Below are 22,916 nucleotides of genomic sequence, written 5' to 3'. Positions count from 1 at the left end.
CGAAATGCCACAAAAGGACCCAATCGTTCGTCTCTCAGCAGACAGAGCACGGAGCTTTGCTGGCCTGGCGCCCTGAGGACTCATCCCCTTGTCTGGAGGGAGGGAGAGCGTGGTCTACACGTGAGCCTGGACTCAGCCCTTCCTCCCAGCCATAGAAGACTACGTCCTTACAGATTTTGTTTTGGGTGAGCAAGACAGTCTACTGCCTGAATTTTCATTTCTTTCATTCTCAAATTTCATGTTTCAAGGGTATGATTTCTTGCTGATAGTTCAGAAAATAAACAATCTCTGAAAAAAACTGGAAACAGCTTTTCGACGCGCCTGTCGTGGAACAGTGCCTCAGCACCCCTCAGAAGCACACACGGTGATTGTTAAAATTGCTGGGTGTGTAGCTCAAAACCAGAAGGCCCCTGGAATGAACTCCTTCAGGGTGGTTATGCTGCCTTCTAGAAGACACGGCCGCAGTAGATGCAGCCATGGGGCCTCCCCCTCCCTCCTCTGGGGCGTTTCGCTCTTGACAGTGCCGTTTACAAAACACACACCACATACATCAGAGCCCTGTGTGCGGCTCTATTCACAGCCGAGGAGCTCCGCTCCCACCCACCCGGGCCCTCTGCGGTGCCAAGGCTCGAGGCACGTGTGCGGAGCCGGGTCGTGTGTGCGGGGCGCACGCCCCGACGGCTGCGGCCAGGCCGGGCGGTGGGCTTTGAACGAGATCACAGGGGCGCTTGGCACAGAGTGAGCAAGCTGTGACCGCGCCACAGACGCAGCCCGGTCCTGCAGGTGTAGCCTCACCAGCCTTGCTCCCTCCCCCGGCGGTTCCTGGTCTTAGCCATGCAGGCTGCTAAGTACTTGTGGCAACATCCCGCCCAAGCACTCACCAAACACCGCTCCTGCCCCCTCAGCCACGTACACACACCCTTGTGTGAGGCTCCCGGCACGCAGCGCGGAGCCAAATGAAATAAAACCCCGCTGCACAAGGCTCTCAAAAGCTAACATTTAAACTGGGTATTTCTAAGACAGAACCTTCAATTTTGAGGTTGGTGTTTGAATGTGGCTCCAATCACCAGAGATGCTCACAGCAGTGGGAAACTCTGCACTCAGCGACCCTACTGCTCACCAATTTGCTTCCATTTCTGAATCAGCCCTTTAAACGAGGGTTGGCCCACAGGTCCCGCAGCGGCCCAACCACCCTCCTCGTACCCTCCTCCTGCCCTCCTCATGAACAAAGGGCAAGGCGACACTGTACGTTTCATCTAGACTCCATTTCCACGACGAACAGACAGCTCCTAGACACGTTTTAGAATCACAGCACGTGACGCTGTAATACCCCGGCCATCCAGTCCCTTCAGATGCTCCGGTCCTCTCTGGGGACTCAACTGACATGATTTCTATTTTAAAACTCAATTAACTCATTAAATAAGGCCAATTTAGAAAGGCCTGCCCTAGTCCTTCGACTACGAACCCTTCCAGGCAGGCTGGATTTCCAGACCCAGCCAGCAACCCAGCTGCGTCCTGATGTCAAAGCATCTCTTCAGTCAGGCGTTCTGGATAAAGCCTTTCATTCACACACATTACACTAGATAGCTCATTCTGTCAACATAAAGGACTTTACTGTACGGAAAACACAGCAGCTGCTTTAGGAACCAAAAATGCCATGATGGCGTTCGAAGCGTCACCGCCCTGGGGACGCTTCTGTCGGCAGCAGTGGTGCAGGTCCCTGAGAAATCGCACCTAGTTCACAGCCACTTCACATGTGGCCAAAGCCAGACGCCCAACCACATTAACCTAGTGTTCAGCCCCACACAGCAGCCCACCCCCAAGACGCCTTCTGAGTAGCCCCAGACCCAGAATTCTCCTACCTTGGGCTGGGATGTCCCTCCTCGGCCCAGCCTGAGGAGGAAAGCTCTCCGTGCTCAGCGGGGTCCTCTGCTTGCCTCTGCCGTCCCACGGGTGCCTCCTGCCAAGGGCAGCACAATGAGACACCCAGTCATCGAGTGGCCTCCTTCAGGACCTCTGTTATCACGAACCCCCTCATTGTGGGTTGGCCTGTGAGCCTGGACCACGAAGGCAATGACGCAGGCTGCCGACTCGTGCTGACAGCCGGCCACGGGACTGGCGAGCTCAGCTCTCCGAAGGTCTCATCCAAATGACTCAGCAGGACCCTACGTCCCCTTCAGTTCTGGGCAGGAAGCAGAACTCCTATGTGAGGGCTGTAATGCTGTGTGACATGCAGGCGAGGAAACCCTCATCAAATCAGATCCAGCTGCTTACGACTCACTGCAGTGAAGCCCCAAGCCCTGGGATTCAGAATATGGCATCCTGCCCCCTCGATTGAGCAAAAAAGTAATTCTCAGAGGTCACACCGCACAGGGCACAGGCTGGGGCACCGCCATGGCAGAAACACAGGCTCCCAGTGTCCCCACCAGGAGGCCACGCAGAAACGGGCAGCTTACAAGCACATATTCATGATTGCGTAACAACCTGACTACTGGTTCCTTTTGTAACAAAGTGCATCTAATGCCACAGGAAATCTCTTCTTTGAAATAGACAAATGCAGGTTTAAGGGGGCAGAAAAAGCAGAGAGAGGGAGATCGACTGCAGACTTTGTGACAGGGACACAAGTACATCACTTTTTAGAAAACTTTAACTTTCACCATCAAAATTCCTACCTTAAAAAAAGTGCAACAGTTTAACGCACTGTGTTTTCAATCACATTTGTGCTAGAGCAATCTTTTTAAATACCTGACAAAGAAAAAAAATCCCTAAGAATAATACTAAAAATATGAAGTTACATCAATATTTGAAAAGTGTCTGTCATGTGTCGTGTTACGTCTTTACCGGAAGCATTTCTTTTCATTTCAAAGGACTCACCATTTTCCATCGTTTCCCCCAGGTTCTTCCCTTCGTATCAAGGGCAAGCTAATCAGAGAGGAAGACAGCTGAAGAAAGACATGAGGATGAGGCTGGGAACTCAAGATTTGGCTGAAAATGGAGCACTTGAAATTGTCGTGAACGTACCCTGTCCCCAGGTACCTTTCACACAAGCTGGCTCCAGAAGGACGGGTGCACAGAAATGCTCAGACAGCTGAACACCGGCATTGGGCCTTTGTATTATGAGGGTGTCCTAAACATGCCTTAAGACGAGGTTGGGGAGTTGGGTGAGGGGTTTGCATCAAAAAAAAGAAAGACGCGGTCAGGGGCGACTTTGTCTTTGCTGGCTTCAGGATGCTTACCTGCTTGTAGAGGTCGGTGGAGGGCGACGACCGGGACCTTTCGTGGATGTACTGTGGCCTCTCGTGCTGGTCTAGACCCACGTCCAGGATGTCGTCCGCGGAGTGGTACCTCCCAGAACTCCTGGCTTCCGGGGCTTTCCTCTGTTCCCTCCACGAAGCTTGATACTCTGCAAAGGTCCCAAGTCTCTGAGGCGGGTCTGATCTCCCCACCTGCCCCAATCTTCCAGGGCCCGCTGTCGGTGGCCTCTCTGGCATCTCTTTGGGGAACTCACCAGGCGCTGGCCTCTGCAGAACAGGCTTGCTGGTTTCCTCAAAAAACTTGCACCTGTCTGCAAACGTGTGCACAGCCTTGCCCGGAGGTCCAGGGTGCTGGCGCGGGCAGTCATCCCCCGCCAGCCCCACTTCGTGCATCTTCTCTGGCTCGGAGTAGGACTTCAGTTTCTGCTCGGCCGTGAAGCGCCTCCGGCCTCTGATGCGCGGAGCGTGGGGCGGACCTGCAGTGCACGAGGGCGGCCTGGCCGGGGCTGCTTCCCAAACGCAGGGGACGGTCTCGGGGTTCGCCAGGCTGGGCTCCAAATCGCGGCGCCTAAACGACGTGGCCTGCAGGACGCGGGCCTGGGCCTCCTTCAGGTGATCCTTATAGGTGCCAGTGAACGTGGCTCCAGGGGCGGCCCCCACGCCACCGCCAAGCTGCGCCCCCCAGCCGCGCACCTCGGCCTCGGCCTCCTCTGCCTCCGCCGAGCCGGGGTCGGCCAGCGTGGCCGTACTCCTGCTCTTCTGCAGCCGGGCTCTCCGCAGCTGGATCTCGTTCCTCAGGGTGGTGGCGAACCGGTCGCTTCTCCGCAGGGGTTTGCCGGCCGGGGCCTCGGGCCGTGGCCTCTCTGAGGCGCCCTCGCAGCTGGTGTCGGGCCGGCGCGCCCCTTCCCGGCTCAGCGAGTGCAGCAGCGGCGTCTGCAGGGGGCAGATCTCACCGCCGCCCCCGTCGGCCCAAGCGAAGCCTCCTGTGACCTTCTTTACACCGGCTTTTGCCCCCAGGCCGGCGCCGGGGGGTTCCTCGGCCCCTGGGCAGCAGTCCTCCATCGGCGCAGCGCGCCCTCTCGGCCGGGCCCCCGGGGCCCCCTCGTGCCGGGGCGGCTGGCAGCGCAGCTGCAGGCCGGCGCCGGCGGATGCGTCCGGGCGCGGGTGCCCCTCCCGGAGCTGCGCGGCGGGCGCGCCCCCCTGCGGGCCGCGTCTGGAGGTCACGCAGTAGTAGCGGCTCTGCACATCGCTGTCCCCCTTGTGGTCCGCGGCGCCGGGCCACCCGACCGCCGTGGGGCTGTCATTCTGGAAGCGCTCAGGGGTAGGCTGTTCCCTGAGCCACGTGGTGGCCCTGGGCCCCTCGTGGAGGAAGGGGCTCTCATCGCTGGAGTGGCGCGGGTGCTGGCATCCGTTCGAGGACTGCGGGCAGCGGACGTCTGTGCTGGACAGGGAGGCCTGGAGCAGGCTGGGGGCCCCCGGGAGGCCCTTCAGCCCACTGTCCCCAAATGGCCACCTGCAGTCCACGGGTCCACCCGGCGCACAGCCCGAGCTCCCAGTTCTCCTCCTGTCCCCGCGGAGTGCCGCTCTCTGTGGCTGATCAGTCAGTTCTGGTCTCCAGTCGTCGTGAGGCTGAGCACGGTTCAGGCCCAGAAAGTGCTGGATGGTGGCCGCCTCTGAGAATGGAGGGCCCTGAGGCTTCTCGTGGCCCTTGGTGGCAGCGAAGCTGTCACTGCGGAGAGGGGGAGCAGGCCGGGGAGGGGAAGAAGGGGCTTTTCTCCTATCGGGAACATACCAGACTGGCCCAAAGCTGGACCTCCCAGAAGCAGCCAGCTTGGGCTCAGGACTGTCCTCGGTCATGGGGCTTCTGCTGCTGTCACAGGGGACCCTGGGTGGGAAGCACCCAAGCCTCTCCTCCAGGCCCTGAGGGTCACCGGCGGCCAGGCCCTGCCGGCTGCTACCCATCGTGGAAGCCTCCCAGAGGCCCACTTTGTAGAGAATGTTCTCGGTGGAAGAGGCATCTGCCTTGGGCAGGGTGTGGTCAGGCGTGCTGGAGCTGGTGGAGAACGAGCTGTAAGCTGAGTCCCGCTTGTTCGGGCAGCCCAGGTGGTCAATGCTGCTGTTGGACTTGGCAGCTGAGAGGCACCCGGCGGGGTAGGACTGGGCAGGCTGATCCAGGCTGTCCACACTCCCCAGGGAGCTGAAGTGGTCAGAGGTGCGCTGCAGATTCGTGTGCTCCCACGCCCCCGACAGGTCCTGGGAGGAAGAGCTTGGACGTGGGGAGAACAGGGAACAGAGCTTTAGAACAGGTCACAGCAAAGCGAATAGACAACACACGTGGGCACAGCTGGCCCCATGCAGACATGCCCACACGCACCCTAACAACTCTACAATAACTAGAATAATTTCAAAATTTATATGGAACCTCAACAGACCCTGAACAGCCAAAGCAATCTTGAGAAAAAAGAACAAAGCAGGAGGTATCATGCTTCCTGGCTTCAGACTATACTATAAGGCTACAGTCCTCAAAAAGCATGGTACTAGCACAAAATCAGTCACAAAGATCAAAGAAACAGAACACATAGCCCAGAAGTAAACCCACATTTACACGGTCAGTCAATCTATCACAAAGGAGGCAATAACAGACAATGGAGAAAAGACAGTCTCTTCAATAAGCGGTGCTGGGAAAACTGGACAGCTGCATGTAAAAGAAAGAAATTAGAACATGTTCTCACAATACATACAAAAATAAACTCAAAACAGATTAAAGACCTAAATGTAAGACCAGAAACCATAAAACCCGTAGAAGAAGACACAGGCAGAACACTGACATAAATTGCAGCAATATTTTGGGGGGGTCCGTTTCCTCGAACAAAGGAAACAAACAAACAAACAAAATGGACCCTAATTAAACGTCAAAGCTTTTTCAGAGGAAAGAAAACCGCTGACAAAGTGAAAAAACAACCTACCAATTGGATGAGAATATTTACAAATGATATGACTGCTAAGGAGTTAATATCCAAAATATACAAACAGCTCATACAACTCAACATAAAAATAAACCACCTGATTTTTAAATGGGCAGAAAACGCGGAAAGACATTTTTCCATAGGAGACACAGATGGCACGTGGAAAGATGCTCAACACCGCTAGTCATCAGAGAAATGCAAATCAAAACGAGTCATCTCCCCCCGTCAGAATGGCTATCATAGGAAAGACCACAAGTAGCAAATGCTGGCAGGAGTGTAAACTGGTGCAGCCACTGTGGAAAACAATATGGAGGTTCCTCAAAGAACTAAAAATAGAACTACCATATGACTGAGCAACTCCATTCCTAGGTATATACCCAAAGAAAACGAAGCCGCTATTCAAAAAGATACACGCACCCCAACGTTCATAGCCGCACTATTTATAACAGCAGAGATATGCAAGCAGCCTAAATGTCCATCGACAGGTGACTGGGTAACGAAGGGGTGGAGTGTGTGTGTGTGTGTGTGTGTGTGTGTGTGTGTGTGTGTGTTTATGTGTGTCTGTGTACATATACACAATGGACTACTACTCAGTCAAAAAAAAGAATGAAAATTTGCCACTTTCAACAACATGGATGGGCCTGGAGGGTATTATGCATAATGAAGTAAGTCAGAGAGAAAGGCAAATACTGTATGTTTTTCCACTTCTATGTGGAATCTAAAAAACAAAAGCAAGTAAATTTAGAACAGAAACAGGCCCACAGACATAGAGAACAAACAAGTGGTTGCCAGTGTGGAGAGAAGGGGGAGCGGTGAGAGAATTAGTAAGTACAAACTACCATGTATCAAATAAATAAGCTACAAGTGTATATTGTACAGCACAGAGAATACAGCCAATATTTTATAATAACTAGAAATGGAGTATATAATCTATAAAAATTTTGAGTCACTATGTTGTACATCTGAAACTAACATAGTAAATAAATAGTAAATAAACATAGTGTACCTCAATTAAGAAATAAATGGAAAGTTAAAAAGAAAGGCAGTATGACAACAGGGGAGGGAAGTCCTGGGTGTCGTGGAACATGAAACCAGTCCCCCATCCCAGTGGGAAACACGCCTACCTGGCGTGGTGCCGGCCAGGCCAAGAGGGGCAGGTGCTGGCGGAGAACGGAGATGCTGCCATCTCAGGCTGGCTCTCGGAGAACTTGGTGGCGTGCCAGGAGTGAGGCCTCCAGCTCAGCTCACCCCTCCTGAAAAAGGGTGCAGACGACTCAGGGACTTCACACCAAGGACAACTCCGAGCCAAGGCAGCTGTAGAGGCGGGGCTCAGTCGTGGCGACCTCTGCGTGATGTACCACATTGCTGTCAGGTGCCCTTCTGCCTGGACAGGAGCATCTGCGCACGAGCACGCTCCACTCGTGTTTTTGCTGGAGAACTTACCCAAGCGCAGAGTGAGACACACGGGCTCCAAAACGAACCCACCCTCAAGCTTCAAAGTTTATCCTAAGTAAGCACATAAATCCTGCCCTCCCCATCTCCCTCCCACCCCCCGTCAAAGACCACCGCAGCATCTTCTATCTTTCCCGTGTCACTAAAACTTTGCACAGGCCCTCAGCCTCCTTGAGGAGAAGGCACCGGACTGCAGAAAAGCTTGAGGAGCCCCCGGCTCAGCTGGGTCCCAGAGAATCCCTGTGTACTCACTCACTTACCTAAATGAACATGGCCATCTGTAGTTATGAGAGTAGTAGACACTTACTCCTCTGAGCCGCTCAAAGTGTCTGCCGTCAACTAAGGGTCCCCGTCATGGGAATCACCACAATCCACCACACCTATACCAACAGGCTCCAGTCCCTTCCTGCCAGGGCTTCTGAACGTGGTAGGAGCCTGCCCTGCCCCACCATTTGTCAGTGGTTGATTAGACTTTTGGTCACACCGGGCCAGGTGTGATACGGTACGCCCAGCTGGAGATCTCTACAGCTGCCTATGAACATCACAGAGGCTCCGGGAGATGACTGCCCTTGGGACCACCCAAGCTCCTTCGCCTACATCTTCAGTTTGGGACAGAACTCGCCTGCTGTGGACACTGTACAGCCCAGTCGAGAGTGCAATTGAGCCTCTTTAAGTACTTGCTGGAGATCAAACATCCTTCCAACAGGTAGGCGAAAACATTGAAGAATATTATGCAATAAAGAATATTAAAGAAACATCAAAAAGCGCATTTAAGATGTAAATCTTCTGATAACTCCAATAGTTAACAAGGAAAAATACGTGAGTGGCAAAATGTGGAATGTATTGACTTTATGATCGTTTCCTATGAACTAAAGCATAAAATAGAAAAATTCATCATACTATAGAAGTAAAGGGAGTGTAAACCAAGACTGTACCTCATAGAGTTTCTCAAAATCCTGGTAAGGAAGGTTCTGGCCATGTGAATTTCATTTTCAGATGACTTTTTCTGCGCTATAACATCCATAATTTCTGTCATCTTCCTTTACGCTTAATTAATGAAGGAAATAAACTAGACTGAAACTGCAGGCAAAGAGGAAAAAAAGGCTTGGAAAAGAAAACGCTTTACACTTTGCGGCAACATATTTCAACTCTGTAACTGTAACAAGCTGGGAAGAGCTGGCTTCCTGGAGCAGTTGTGTTCCAGGGAAAGAGTTAAGTATTTCTGCTCCTTTTGTAAAAGAAAATACAGGCAGACCTCGGAGACATTTCAGGTTGGGTTCCAGACCACCACAATAAAGCGACAATCGTAATAAAGTCACACACAATTTTTGATTTCCCAGTGCATATAGAAGTTATTTTTACACTATACTGTAGGCTATAAAGTGTACAACAGCATTATGTGTAAAAAAAGTTCATACCTTCCTTTAAAAATATTTTATTGTTAGAAAAAGCTAACCATCATCTGAGCCTTCAGTAAGTCATAGCAGTTTTAAGACTAGTAATAACAAAGATTGCTGATTACAGAGGGAAAGGTATAGCTCAAGTGGTAGAGCAAGTGCTTAGCGCTCACGAGGTCCTGGGTTCAATCCCCAGTGCCTCCTCTAAAAATAAATATACCTGAATACCTCCCCATCACCGAAATAAAATGATTAAATACAATAAATAAATAATTTTTAAAATTAACCATAACAAATACAATAATGCTTGAAATAGTGCAAGAATTACCCAATTGTGACACGGAGACACGAAGTGAGCAAATACTGTTGGAAAAATGGTGCCAAAGACTTAGTTGACACCAGGCTGCCACAACCTTCAATTTGTAAAAGACGCAGTATCTGTGAATCACAATTAAGTGAAGCAGAATAAAATAAGGTATGTCTGTACACAGACACACATCTCTACTTGAAGAGAACAAAGTCAAAGGTTACGGTGCAAATTAGGCCTTTTTTATTAAAAACTAAATGAAAACACAGTGAAAAGGGTTGTATGTACAAGCTGTAAGTAATGGTGTCATGGCTACTGGGGGCAGTCAATTTTCCCACCACATATGTGCTTTTGTCCTCAGAATCTCCTACTGTATGTGAATGTAGTGGGGAATCAACGAAGGGTGAGGCTGGTTTCTGTTTGTCAGCCCCTCTGATGGCCTGAAACGGCTGGAGCTGCTTTGGTTAAGAGAGAGGAGGGCCTTTGGCTGAGTGCTGGTCACTCCATCACAACCCGGAAAGGACCAGACGCAAGACAGCAAAGCTCTGGGGACGGAACGCTCTGGCGCCACCTAGTGGTCTCACACACTTATTGTCCCTCAGCTCAGCTTCCACCACTCTCAGGAAGGAAGCCCCTTACTGGAAGGAGAAACAGAGGGAGTGGTTTCTGGCCCTAGAAACAGCCAGGAGGGGTGAGTGGGAGAGATGTTCCAGAGGCAGAGTGCTAGGCTCGCTACAGCCCGAAGAACTGCACGGCTCATCCCAGAAACGCCCAAGGTCGTGCTTCTGTGCCAGGCAGTGTGGACACGGGATGGGGGAGCAAACAGCCCTGACCAATAGTGGCCAGGGTGGGGGTGCTGACCCTTCCCCCTGTGCATGGGGCTCCTCAATCCCGGCAGCTCCACAGTCACCCCACTAGAGGCTAAGGGTCACTACCAGGGTCATCCCAGCGCACAGGGAAGAAATTCTTTTTATTCGAATGGCTACAGATGATTGTATACCTTAAAACACATGCTTATTGCAGAAAACACAGAAAATTTAAAAATTAAAAAGCCAATAAAACGACAAATGAAAACAACCCATGACCTACAGATGACCACGGGTAACATCTCTGCATCTCCTTCCACCTGTTTCAGACAGATGAGAGCATCCTGCAGACCTGGTAGGTCCTTTCCTCTCTGCAGCCTGCCTGGTTTGCTAAGCATTCTCCCATGCCATTGTCACTCGTCTAAAATGATTTTTAATGGTGTATAATTTTCCTTTTGTATAAATATTCAAAAACGATGCTGGAGACTATCAACACTGGGTCTTGTAAAGATACTCCAAATGGAATCATTCATCCTAACAACAGTTCCCTGAAACCTTTCCCCAAAGTTGCACACCAAAATTAATCTAAATTTACCCCAATTTTAAAAAGTAATTTTATATACTAGGCAGTCTTTTTTCAAAGGAAGGGGTTCAGGCCACAAATATTAAAAATGCTGGGATATCACTGAAAATTAACAGATCTAGACATCAAAAATTCATTTTTAAAAAGGAATTATTCAAACAAGTGCTTCAATGAAATGTTCCTCGTTTGCACAATGAACAGAATTCCCTCCTTCTCCTCAAAAAAAACAACTCTCTTGAGTGCTTTTTCCCTAACCTTTCCTAATGAGGCAAACAGGCACTGGCTCACCCAATAAACACAGTCTGCACTGGGTCCCCAGGAGCGTGGCTGGTCCGACAGAAGCAGACCTGTGGCTGGGAGACCCGCGGGGAGGGAAGGGCCCTGCTGGACAAGGAGATGGGGGTCATGCACAAGGTGCTGGTGGGGCTGCAGTGACACTGGCGATGGGGACGCCTCAGGAAAGGAAGACCAAGAGTGATGCCTTGGGGGCATCTCGGAGGAAGGCAAGGGGACAGCAGTGGGAAGGGCCTTTGGTACAGGGCAGGCTGGCAAGTCCCGCGACCATGCCCCAGAGAGTTCTGGGGGGACTCGGGCAAGCCCCAGGCAGGAGGCCCCAGTGAGTCCTGGGGGGACTGGGGCAAGCTCTGTGCAGGGGGCCCCAGTGAGTCCTGGGGGAGCTGGGGCAAGCCCCAGGCAGGGAGCCCCCGAGTGTAGGAAGGGGTGGGTGCACTTCCCCAAGGGACAGACCTGAAGAGGGGACAGGCCCCTGCGATGCTGAGGGGGCACCTGGGCTAGAGAATGACAATGGCAAACACCCTTTTTCACCTTTAAAAAGGGAACAAACATAAAAGCACCACCCTACAGCCATGAAGTGGAGCGTTGCCCTGAACTGCCGCTTCCTCCCTGCTCTAGTCGAGACTCCAGGAGCCTATGTGCTGACAGCTTCTCCCTCTCCCAGTCTGTGTCCACCTCCTACCTACCACACCAGCTCCCTGCAGCTTAGCTCTAGCAGCTCTTGCCCTCACTCCAGAACCTTCGGTGGCTCCCAGCAGCCACAGTGAAGCCCTGGCCCCCCGCAGCACTCCAGGTGTGCCCCCCAGGCAGGCAGCACTGGCATCGCCCAGGTACAGGCTGGGGCGGGCCCGGCACGCCTGCACCAGCCCCCTCTCCCATTCCCTCTGCCAGCCTCTTTAGGAGGCCCTGGGATCACTGACACAAGTCCCTGTTTGTGCCTCAAAGCCAGCTCAGCCTCCAAAGGACAGCTTGACTGACCGCTGACTTCAGCTTCCAGCCCTCCTTCCTTCGGTCGGAGTCACCACTGGTCAGAGCATCTGTGGTCCACGCCTTGCAGCCCACTCGGAGGCAAGCTCACAGGAGCAGGGATGCTGTGAGCCACTCAGCTACAGAGCTTCTGACATACGTTACGTGAACCCACAAAAGCTCAGGTCAGAGCGCTTTACAAAAGGCAGCGTTCTTTCCCCGGCAGTGCTCTGACAACACAGTGCTGTGGAGGGTGACATCACGCTTGATAAAAGGGGATAAGGGTCCAGTAGTTCCTGCTTTTATACACGAGGAGAATTAAGTCAAGATAAAAATTCCCAAGTGACCTCGATAGCTGAAACTGATCTAAGACATCAAAGCTGCACGTTAAGTCAGCGCCAGGGCTGAGCAGCAGCATTCGCACGGGATGGAAGCATCAGGGTTCCCCCCTCTCCCTGAGCCCGGGTACCCCTTTCCTGTCCCCTAGGGCAATGGCAGTGCAGGCCTGCCAGAGCCTCTGCGGTTCCCCCGGGTGCGTCCGCAGAAAAGCCCGCGCAGAAATGTCACACAACGAACAGAGGTAGCATTGGAGCCAAATGACGTGGCTTTTCTTCTGCTAACTTTCGAAAAGGGGGGATTGAAAAAGACCGTGTCACCCAGCACTACTAGCGCTGGAAAGGCTCCGTCCCAGCCACCTGGGTACTCAGCCCCCATCCCCGATTGTTGAGCACACAGTTTAGTTCAGCTCGGTCTCAGAAAGGCACGAACACAACTTCCCAGCTACATTTCAACAGAACGGCTTTTTGGCATAGACACGCAAGTGTGCAACCATTAATGTAACTGTAAGGAGCCCTGGGGATTAGCAGCAGGGCTAGTGAGCCTTACACGTCAGAGCACAGAAACAAAAGGAAGAGAAGCATCCTCTGCATGCTGTCATACGTTTGAAACCATCCGCATTTTCAAACTAACTTTCATAAACACCACTTGCATACCTTGCAGTGAAAAGACAAAACCTTAACATCTTACCACTCTCTTCTTGGTTTAGACTATGAAATGCTTCACACAATAAGAGATTCATCTAATTAAGTTGCTTAAGCCACACACTAAGTCTAAATCTGAACAGAAGCAACCTTTCCCAAAATAAAGCAACTCTGACCTCTGTGTGGATTTCTTCCTCCTGCCTTCACTTAATAAAAACAAGAATGGAAAGCAGCCCAAACAAGTCAGTGTCCACCCCCAATTGCTGAACATAAACCTCTGTGTCTACTGTTTTAACAAGAAAACAAACACAGAAGCAAAGTGCCACCATCCCCCAAATGCTCAAAATAGAAACTTTCCTGAAAACTGAACAAATCACTCAGACCACCCTCCGAAAGCACCAAGTTTTTCCCAACACCCACCAGTGCCCCCCCCCAATAAGACGCACACCCTCTGTTGGAACACACACAGTTTCTGCCCCAGGAAGAGCTCGCGGGTCGGGTCGGAAGGGGAGGGGGAGACACAACCTGATGGGGTCCTAGATACCCCTTCTCCTTAGGCTTCACCACTGCGCGTAGCTGCTTCAGGAACATCTGTGCTCATCAATGCCGGAGCCACGCACACAGCCACCTGCTCTCGGACAGCTCCAACGACCCAGCAGCAGAGGGGGGCAGAGCAGCACACTGGCTTGGTGCAGAACTCCCTGCAACTCAGTGACAGCCAGAAACCCATGCACGTTGCTAGAAACTTGCTCCCAGAAAGCATGAGCTGCATCACTAGACCGGACCCCTCCTTTCTTCAAATGTATACCCACGCCACCCCGCCTGGCGAACCCCGCCTGCAGTGAACCTGCACCAGTGGGTGTTAATCTGCTCCTGAATGCAGGCTTAGCCGATGTAATTAGAGTCACGAAAGAGTTTCAGGCTGCCAGCCAAGAGGCAGGAAATAATACGAATCAACCCTATTGGTAATTTGGCCCTGGCAAAACTGCTCGCGGCACTGGACGGCTCCAGAGTAAGAAGACCGATGAGGTGCCAGGAGTACTTCATCGTAAACAAGACTAATACTACTAAATAAATTTGGAAGAAAGACCGGAAGAGTAATTACAAGTTTTAGACAGTAATTTATGGTTTGACATTTAAAAGAAAATTTCCTGATGGTGTTTGAAATCACATGTACTTTTCAAGAGCTGGACATATGGTAATTTGCCTCTGATCTGAGAACAACGGATGACTGTGTCCCGGCGCTGCGCACACAGAGCTCTCAGTCACATTTCACAGCACCAGCAGCGACGCCTGCGCCCAGCCCCGGCGGGCACTCCCCGTCCTCAGCTCATCTCCCCTAGCAAGGGGCTGCCCGCACCTCCACTTGTGACCCAGTTTCTGGCCATAACCTTTTCCAAGCACATCTGCTTCCACCGGTGCTATGAACACCCAGGAAACGGCCCGTGGCCCTCACGAAATACCAGCGCCCGAATCCACCCCGGATGTGCCCATCGGGCTCTCTGGGGCGGGGCCACACACCCAGGAAGAGAGCACAGGTGACACCTGTACGGAGACACGGGCACACAGGAAAAGGTTACCACTGCCGCCTGAACGCTCCCGTGAGCAGCACCTGCTCCGCCAGGCAGAGAACAGCAGTGCCCGGGAGGCAGGGCCCAGCAGGACCGTGCCACCCTGCCTGTCTCCCCGAGTCCCCTGGCTCGCCTGACTCTTGGGCAGACACTGCGGGTACCACCTGGGCATCTGCAAAGGGACCATATGTGCACTTGGTGGGGCAGCTGTTACCACACTGTTTCCAGCGGACACGGCTCTGGGAGAAAGGAGTGCTGGCTCCCACCTGTCTGGGGACAGTGATCAGGGCCACTGCCTCTGAAGCATCGGTGTCCTAGCCCTGGCCCCTCAACAATGACAAGACACGGGGTGCCCACGCCCCGGGAAACCAGACGCCACCACTTTGTGAAAATGGCCTGCTGCAGCCCGAGCCTGGCGGCCAGGTGCCCCGCTCCGCACACGCGCTGGAACAGGACAAGCACAGCCAGCAGCTGGCACGCGCAGGAGGGAGCCGGCCATGAACCACCATTCCCACTTGGTTTACACAACCACGGGTTCACATCGTGCGCTGAGCTGCACCACACGCCTCTCCCCGTAAGCCCGCACAGCACCCTCACCCGCGCTGGGCGCTCTGGGCCTCAGGAGCCTACCCCGTTTTCACCCGTCATCAGTAAAGCCAGCCTATCTTAAGGTGCCTGGGGTGCGCAGGTAGTGAGGCCGAAATCAGGTGGGGCAACATTTGATATGTATGTGTCTGCGGCTCAGTCTGTGAATTTGTTACAGAGTGCCTTTTTATAAACGAATCTCTTTTTCTGACACTACAAGATCCATTCTGGAGTTCTACATACATCACTAGAAAACGGTATAACTAATCTATGAGACAGAAGTCAGATAGTCAGGTCAGGGGCTGTCAAGGGATGAAGAAAGGAGAGTGGTGAGATTCAAATTTAGATAAATCGGTAACATGTGTTATTCTCTAAGAGAAATCATTTTTTTCCTCATTCAATCTCTTTATTTTTTTAACTGAAGTATAGTCAGTTTACAATGTTGTATCAATTTCCAGGGTACAGCATGCTTCACTCATATATATACATATGTATATTCCTTTTCATATTCTTTTTCATTATATGTTACACAAGATATTGAATATAGTTCTCTGTGCTCTACAGTAGGAACTTGTGTTTACTTTATATATAGTACTTAATATCTGTTAATCCCAAGCTCCTAATTTATCCTCTCCCACCCCCTTTCCCCTCTGGTAACTGTAAGTTTGTTTTCTATGTCTGTGAGTCTGTTTCTACTTTGTAAATAAGTTCATTTGCGTCTTTTTTTTTCCCTTTAGATTCCACGTATGAGTGAGATCATATGGTATTTTTCTTTCTCTTTCTGCGTTACTTCGCTTAGAATGACATTCTCCAGGTCCATCCATGTTACTGCAAATGGCATTATTTTATTCCTTTTTATGGCTCAGAATAAATATATCACAACCTCTTTATCCAGTCATCTGTCGATGGTCATTTAGGTTGTTTCTATGTCTTGGCTATTGTAAATAGTGCTGCTGTGAACATTGGAGTGCATGTATCTTTTTGAACTGGAGTTGAGAAATCATTTTAAAAGCACTCATTGGTGCCTTCATAATAAGGAAAATGGGAAGCACGCACGGTAAGTTAGTTTGGAGTTTAAGGTCCTTACTATGTGCATCTTCAGGATTTACAGCAGTCATTCACCAGGAGCTGGATGACAGCAACACATCCTCGTGTTAACTAGCTGGTTTTGAAATTCTTATTCACCATTTCTAAACAAAGCTTTTCAGACTTTTCTAATAGGCATACATAATACCAACACAGAGCTTTAAAAGGTAATACAAAATTATTTTTAAAAACTTTAAAACACCAAAATGTGTTATTTAAAGTGTGTTTGACTTATGGTTACCTAAGGAGAAAGAAGGTAAAGGGATAAATTAGGAGTCTGAGATTAGCAGATACAAGCTACTATACATTAACATGGATGAACAAGGTCCTATGGTGTAGCACAGGGAACTATATTCAATACCTTATAATAACCTATAATGAAAAAGAATGAAAAAGAATATGTATATATGTGTACAACTGAATCACTGTGTTGTACACCAGATGGGAATGCAGTTTGGTGCAGCCACTGTGGAAAACAGTATGGAGTGTCCTCAAAAGACTAGGAATAGACTTAACATATGACCCAGGAATCCCGCTCCTGGGCACATATCCAGAAGGAACTCTACTTCAAAATGATACCTGCACCCCAATGTTCATAGCAGCACTATTTACAATAGTGAAGACATGGAAACAGCCTAAATGTCCATTGACAGATGACTGGATAAAGAAGAGGTGGTATATTTATACAATGGAGTACTATTCAGCCATAAAAACTGACAATGCCATTTGCAGCAACATGGATGTTCCTGAAGGATGTCATTCTAAGTGAAGTAAGCCAGAAAGAGAAAGAAAAATACCAGATGAGATCACTCATATGTGGAATCTAAAAAAAAAACAACAACTATGCTGTACACCAGAAAGTAACACAATACTGTAAATCAACTATACTTCAATTAACAAAAGTGTGTTTGAAAAAAAAGTGAACAAACTGCTTGGTTTGCTTTTCTATCCTGTTATACATGTTACTTAAAAGACTAAATTTTAGCTAAGCCAGATTGTCATTCGCTACTCTGCTCACTTGAAAGGAAACCGGGGACAGGGAGTACAGACCTGGGGTTCTTCCCAGGGGCTCCCACCCATCCTTCAGGGCACAAGCTGGCTCCGCCTTCCCCAGAGTCTTCTAGACACCAAGTCAGCTCAGCCAGCGAACAGGCCCAACACCTTCCCTCTCTCCTCCTCCCACCAGTTCTCAGCAGAGGGGCTGTGCTTTGAACAGAATTTAGCTTGCTTATCTTTATATCCTTAAATATCTTCCTCTAGTTCAAAAAGAAGCTCTGAACACATGGAATGATGTCCAACCTCACTCATAAAGACAGAATTGGCCATTTAAACAATAAATGCTTTTTTCACATATCACATTCACAAAATGAACAAACAAATTTCACAAGGCACACATACCTTCGGACCCAGCATCTTCCATGCTAGGAATGTATGATGACCACGTTTGCACACACGCGTGCAGACCTGGGCACCGGGGTATCACACCACAGCACTGTCTGCTGCAGGAACATGCTGGGCGTGCCTCGGGTGTCCGTGCACAGAGGGTCTGTTAGACACACCGGGCCGGGTACCCAGACCACGGGGCCCACGGGCTCACTCAGGGAAATCCAAAGTCAGACCTCAGTGCCCTCAACACGGAACAGTCCCCAACGCACGTGTCAACACTTAAGCACGTACACACTTCTGAAAGCAACCCTGAGAGGTTGGTGGCCACAGTGCTGCTCTCCAGAGGGAAAATGGAAGGACGGGTGCGGTTGGGAGGAAGGTTTCTGTATTCCACCCAGGTCCCTCCTGAAAGTGTGTGTTTTAGCACACCCTGTGCACTAATGAAAGTTTCTCAGAGTAAACCGTGGCTGACATTCCAACACCCTCCCCTGTCCTGATCCCAGGGCAACAAACACACCCTCTGGGGCCCCGCCCAGCGCAGAAGGCAGCTGACCGCCTCCTGGGGACCAAACCTCCTGCAGACTCCTGTGAACACAGGCCCAGCGAACCCCAAGGGCTCCTTCTCCCTGAAAAAGCAGTATTTTTAATTACCATAAAAATAATACACTATGGGACTGTACACCTGAAAATAGTTAAGATGGTAAATTTTCTCTTCTGTGTATTTCACTACAATTTAAAATTAAAACTTTTTTCTTTAATGGGGCCTATTCAGCTCTGTAATTGGTTTTGTGTGTCCCACTCAAATGGAAGTCGTGGGGCATCCTTCCACGGCAGCAACGCTGACACCACTTGTCAGCACCCTGCAGCACGCACAGCCGCTAATTCACTTCAGTCCTTTCCTTTTGCTGAGTATCTAGGTTCCCAGGAATGAAATTCTGGGTCCCAAGGTAGGCCTCTTAAAACATGTTGCCAAACCGTTTGCCAGAAGGTTGTCCGATTTAGAGTCTGATCAGCATTTTATCAAACAAGCTCACGTTTCCCCACCTCGCACCAGCAACGGGCAGTTCCACAGGACCTCTGCCAACCTGACCGCCAAAACCTCGTGCCTGGCTTGAAAGCTAATCTGCACACTCCTAGTTAGACATTCTCATGTGCTCACTTCCTATCTGCACTTTTCATTTTAGGAACTGCCCTTTCGTGACCTCCATCCAACGTGCTACTGGGATGCAAACTCCCTCCTTTACATCGGTTACTACTATACCAACTTTGTTATTACACACCTGCTTCTTTGGCCCCTACGATACGACCTGACATAGACCCTCGTTCCATTCTGCCCTGTTAGGTGTGACTGGTGAAAATGTTCTTGCGTCCCGATTCTGTCCCCCAGTACATGTCAACAGCTCTGTCTGTTTTCTGTGTGGCTGCCTCCCCTGGGCTGGCCAGTATCAGTCACACTGACAAGTTCTACTGGATGAGGACTTCAGCGTCAGCGTCCCTATCAGATCCTCCGGCGACACCCGTCCTGGCGCAGTTCAAGTCAGCTTGCTTCCATAACCCCAGTCCACCACCTGCCCTCGTGCGCTGGGGACTGCAGGCAGCGGCCCTGCTGAGACAGTGTGCATACAGCATCCACCAAGCCACTGCTTTCCCCGCAGGACAGAAGGATGATAGCCAACAAGCCGGCCCAGTGCTTTGGGGGCTCTGGCAGCCCCACCACGGAGACAATTCAGGAGACAGAGGAGGGGAGCCCCATCAGCCTGGAGGCCGGGTGATAATGCCCAGAGGAGGTTTACAATGCTAACCTACCTCTGGGGATCAAGCCTCCGTTACCGTCACCAGCATCTCCACCAAGCCCAACTGAGTCCGTGAGAATCTCACACATCCCACCGTAGGAGGCTCAGTAAGGTGAACGCACAGGAGGAGTGACACAACAGGACAGCACCCCTCAGGTCCCCGCACGTCCCCACCTCCTCCAAGGGCTCCCAGCTGCCACCCTGAGATTTCACTTCTCTGCTTTACAAGGAGGCTGGCCTAGTCCACTTTGAAACAAGGTTGCTAAATTAACATGGCCAAGAATGAAGGACTTTCCTTCCTCATTTCTGAACCTCCTCCTTGGATGCTGTTTTGGTCCCCCCCTCCCAAAAAAAATCCTTTAGGAATAGGTCCTCAAGTCTCTACTAAACATTCAAGTGCTTGAGTCAATTTACTTTTGAAAACTGACAGCCAACCTTGGAAAGACTGCATTCTTTTTTTTTTTCCTTAAGAGATACTGGACACAGTATCTCTGTAGTTTTTATTTTATTTTTTTAATGGAGATGCTGGGGATTGAACCCAGAACGTCCTGCGTGGTAAGCATGTGCTCTACCACTGAGCTAGGCCCTCTCCCACTGAAGACTGCACTAATTCTGCTAAAAAACAAACAAACAAACAAACAAAAACAGGGTGCGGAGGGGAACACGTAAACAATTGACTACGAATCAGCCAACTACAAAGTCAAAGGGGAAGACACATCGCCAGCAGCGCTGCAGTGCCGGGGCATACTGTCCTAGCTCCCATGTGCAGAAGCATCATGTACCTAATTTTGCTCTCTTACCCCTTCAAATCACCCCAACTCCTATGTGGCAATCTCACGTCTAGGAATATGCAGCTGGCCCCCCTCAAACCTCCACACGGCACTAGAAGCACCTGGCAGCTGACTGTGAAGTCTCCGTGAGTCTCCGTGCAGTATCACTGGGTTTTAGCATAAAAACCAAGAATTCGGCAGCCTGCCACCTTGTGTAAGTGACACGTAATGACATTCCCCTTCATTGGGAGTATAAGCAGTATTCTCACTGCCAGAGAATCAGCCACATGCTGTCAAGGAAAAGATATGAGTATTTAAATTCACTGAATACATCAAAATCGACTACAGTGATCACAGAGGGAATCTTAAGTATACTGACACTAGACTCATCCTGGACCAAGAGGTAGCACTGTAAGGGTGCACGTGCACGTGCAGGACTGAGGTTCAAAACAGGATGGCTGCGGTGACACAGCCCAGCCCTCAGACCCCACCTTGCGCCGCCGCGCTCACCTCTGTCGGTAAACGAGGCATGAGGCCCAGGCCTTACCTTTTCACCACCAGCTTCAGGGTCTTATGCGACCCCTTCACCAGGCAGATGGCTTCCTGCCTAAACCCCGACAGGCCGACGTCGTTGATGCCGACGATCTCGTCTCCAGCCAGTAACTTGTCCACAGCCGCAGCCTTACTTCCTTCTTCAATCTGCAACAGAGAGGCAGTCCCGTCAGCCTCCCGCACAGCGAGCGACCCCCAGGTCCCCGCCAGGAACACGACATGCCTGTGGCATGAGCCGCCCACAGGTTCTCCGAAAGGCTCCAGGAGAACCCACGGGCCAAGGAACCCAGGTGCGCCCCGATTCCCTCGCTGGAGGCCAGGGGTGTGGGCCTCCCAGGTCTGCCTCTGCAAGGCCACGGGCTCCTGCAGCCCGAGACCCAGCAAAGCGCGCCAACGCTCAGGAACACACAACCCCAACAGGGATCCAAAGATGCTAACTCACTTTCCCCATTTCCTCTCTCTAAAAAATAAGGGTGGATTTTTCCTACTATTCACTAGTTATTTCTTACACGTTAATCCCACACCTAGTTATTTGTGTAACAGCTTTATTTAGATACAATTGAAGCACCACACAATCCAGCCACCTTGACCTAAATGAATGCCTTTTCAGTATTTTCAGGATTGCCCAACATCGCCACCATCAATTTCAGAAATTTCCTAACCCCAGAAGAAACCTCGTGCCAATGAGCGGTCCCTGCCCGACCCTCCCAGCCCCTGGCAACAGTCAATCTGCCTTCTGTGTCTATGACTGGCCTGTTCTGCACAAGAATAGAAGTTCATGCAAACAGAATCAGACAACAGGTGGCCTTTTGTGCCTGCCTCCTTTCATTCATCGTGTTTTCAAGGTGCAACCGCGTGGTAGCCTGTGTCAGACCTTTGTTCCTTTTTGTGCCAAATGACTCTCCAGTATGGACTGACCACGCTTTATCCGCTCATCACTGGTGGATATTTAAGTTATTTGTACTATTTGGCTACCATGCTGCTATGAACACTGGTGTACAGGTTTTTGTGAGGGCGTGTGTCTTTATAGTCCTTGCATTTTCAGCTGGGAGCAGAAATGCTGGGTCACATGGTAACTAGGGTGAACATTTTGAGGACCAGCCAGATGCATTTCTAAAGCAGCTGCACCACTTTAAATCTGCATATGAGGGTTGCAGTTTCTCCACATCCTTGCTAACACTTATTATCTGATTTCTTTCATGATAGCCCCAGGTGACTACCCCCTGCTGTGTATGTTCAGACATCCCCTACTCGGTATTAAACACGTATGTATGAACATGTACGTATAAACACGTATTGATTGGCTCCTGAAAAGCTTCAACGTCACCCATTTTATAAATGTTATCCTAAGAAATTTTCATTTTCAAAACCTTAACCTAGATTTTTCTATGCAGTAATAGTCCAACTCAGTATCACGTAACCCATCAATTAACCAACCTGTTCCTGGACTAGTGCTGGACAAACTGTGGCCTGTGAGTCAAAACCAGCCAGCTGCCTTTTTTTGTGCGTATAAATTAAATTTTACTGGAATACAACCACACCCATGTGTTCATATCTGCTACAGCAGAGAACTGAATAATTTGACCCACAAAGCCAAAAATATTTACTACTTGGCTTCCTACCAAAAAAAAGCTGCCAACCCCCATTTTATACCAAAAAGCCACTATTTTTACAAACTGCTAGGAGAACTAGTGGGAAAGGTTATCGTTTATGGGTATACTAGTGTACAGCCTAGAAGTTCACTGCTCTGGAAGGGCTCTGTACACCAGGGCTAACCTGACAATCCCCTCCAAACCGTCCCAAGCACTGAAGCAGTCAACATTCCCCCTCTGGGAGTTAAAAAGCTGGAAACTAAGATTTAGAGGCTCAGTTCTGAAACCACATGGAATTTCCCCAAGTCTCTGCCTGGACCCGAGGACAGCTGAACTCCTCTCGGGTTAATAAAGCAATCACTCGCGGCATAAACAAAAAGACCACTCCTATCAAAAACATGAAGCCATCCGTTCAGTTAACAACGGGTTTCAAAGTCTAGACAATTTTATCCCAAATGTAATGACAGGCCGGAAACGTTTCCACCCGCCCAAGATCACACATTCAGCCCTGCAGAGCCCAGGTGAAGGGCACACGGAGGGGAGCTCAGGCTTTGACAGGCCCGGGTGAGGGGCCCA

General features: G+C 50.4%; 1 protein-coding gene across 6 annotated transcripts in view; it reads right to left on the bottom strand.

Moving 5' to 3' along the window:
- SHROOM2 (shroom family member 2) overlaps positions 1–22,916 on the bottom strand; it is a 113,505-nt gene that overhangs the window by 36,937 nt on the left and 53,652 nt on the right. For 4 of the 6 annotated variants that reach the window (XM_072956620.1, XM_072956621.1, XM_072956623.1 and 1 more), the window contains exons 2-5: positions 20,744–20,895; positions 7,345–7,473; positions 3,237–5,520; positions 1,863–1,960 (exon numbers count right to left, since the gene is read on the bottom strand). In XM_072956620.1, coding sequence (XP_072812721.1) covers positions 1,863–1,960; positions 3,237–5,520; positions 7,345–7,473; positions 20,744–20,895 — 2,663 coding nt within the window. The remainder of the gene's footprint in view (positions 1–1,862; positions 1,961–3,236; positions 5,521–7,344; positions 7,474–20,743; positions 20,896–22,916) is intronic. The other 2 variants (XM_072956622.1, XM_072956625.1) reach the window with 2 other exon arrangements.

Source organism: Vicugna pacos, chromosome X, assembly GCF_048564905.1.
Source record: "Vicugna pacos chromosome X, VicPac4, whole genome shotgun sequence".
Taxonomy (NCBI): Eukaryota; Metazoa; Chordata; class Mammalia; order Artiodactyla; family Camelidae; genus Vicugna; species Vicugna pacos.
This window is presented reverse-complemented; position numbering and strand designations above follow the sequence as displayed.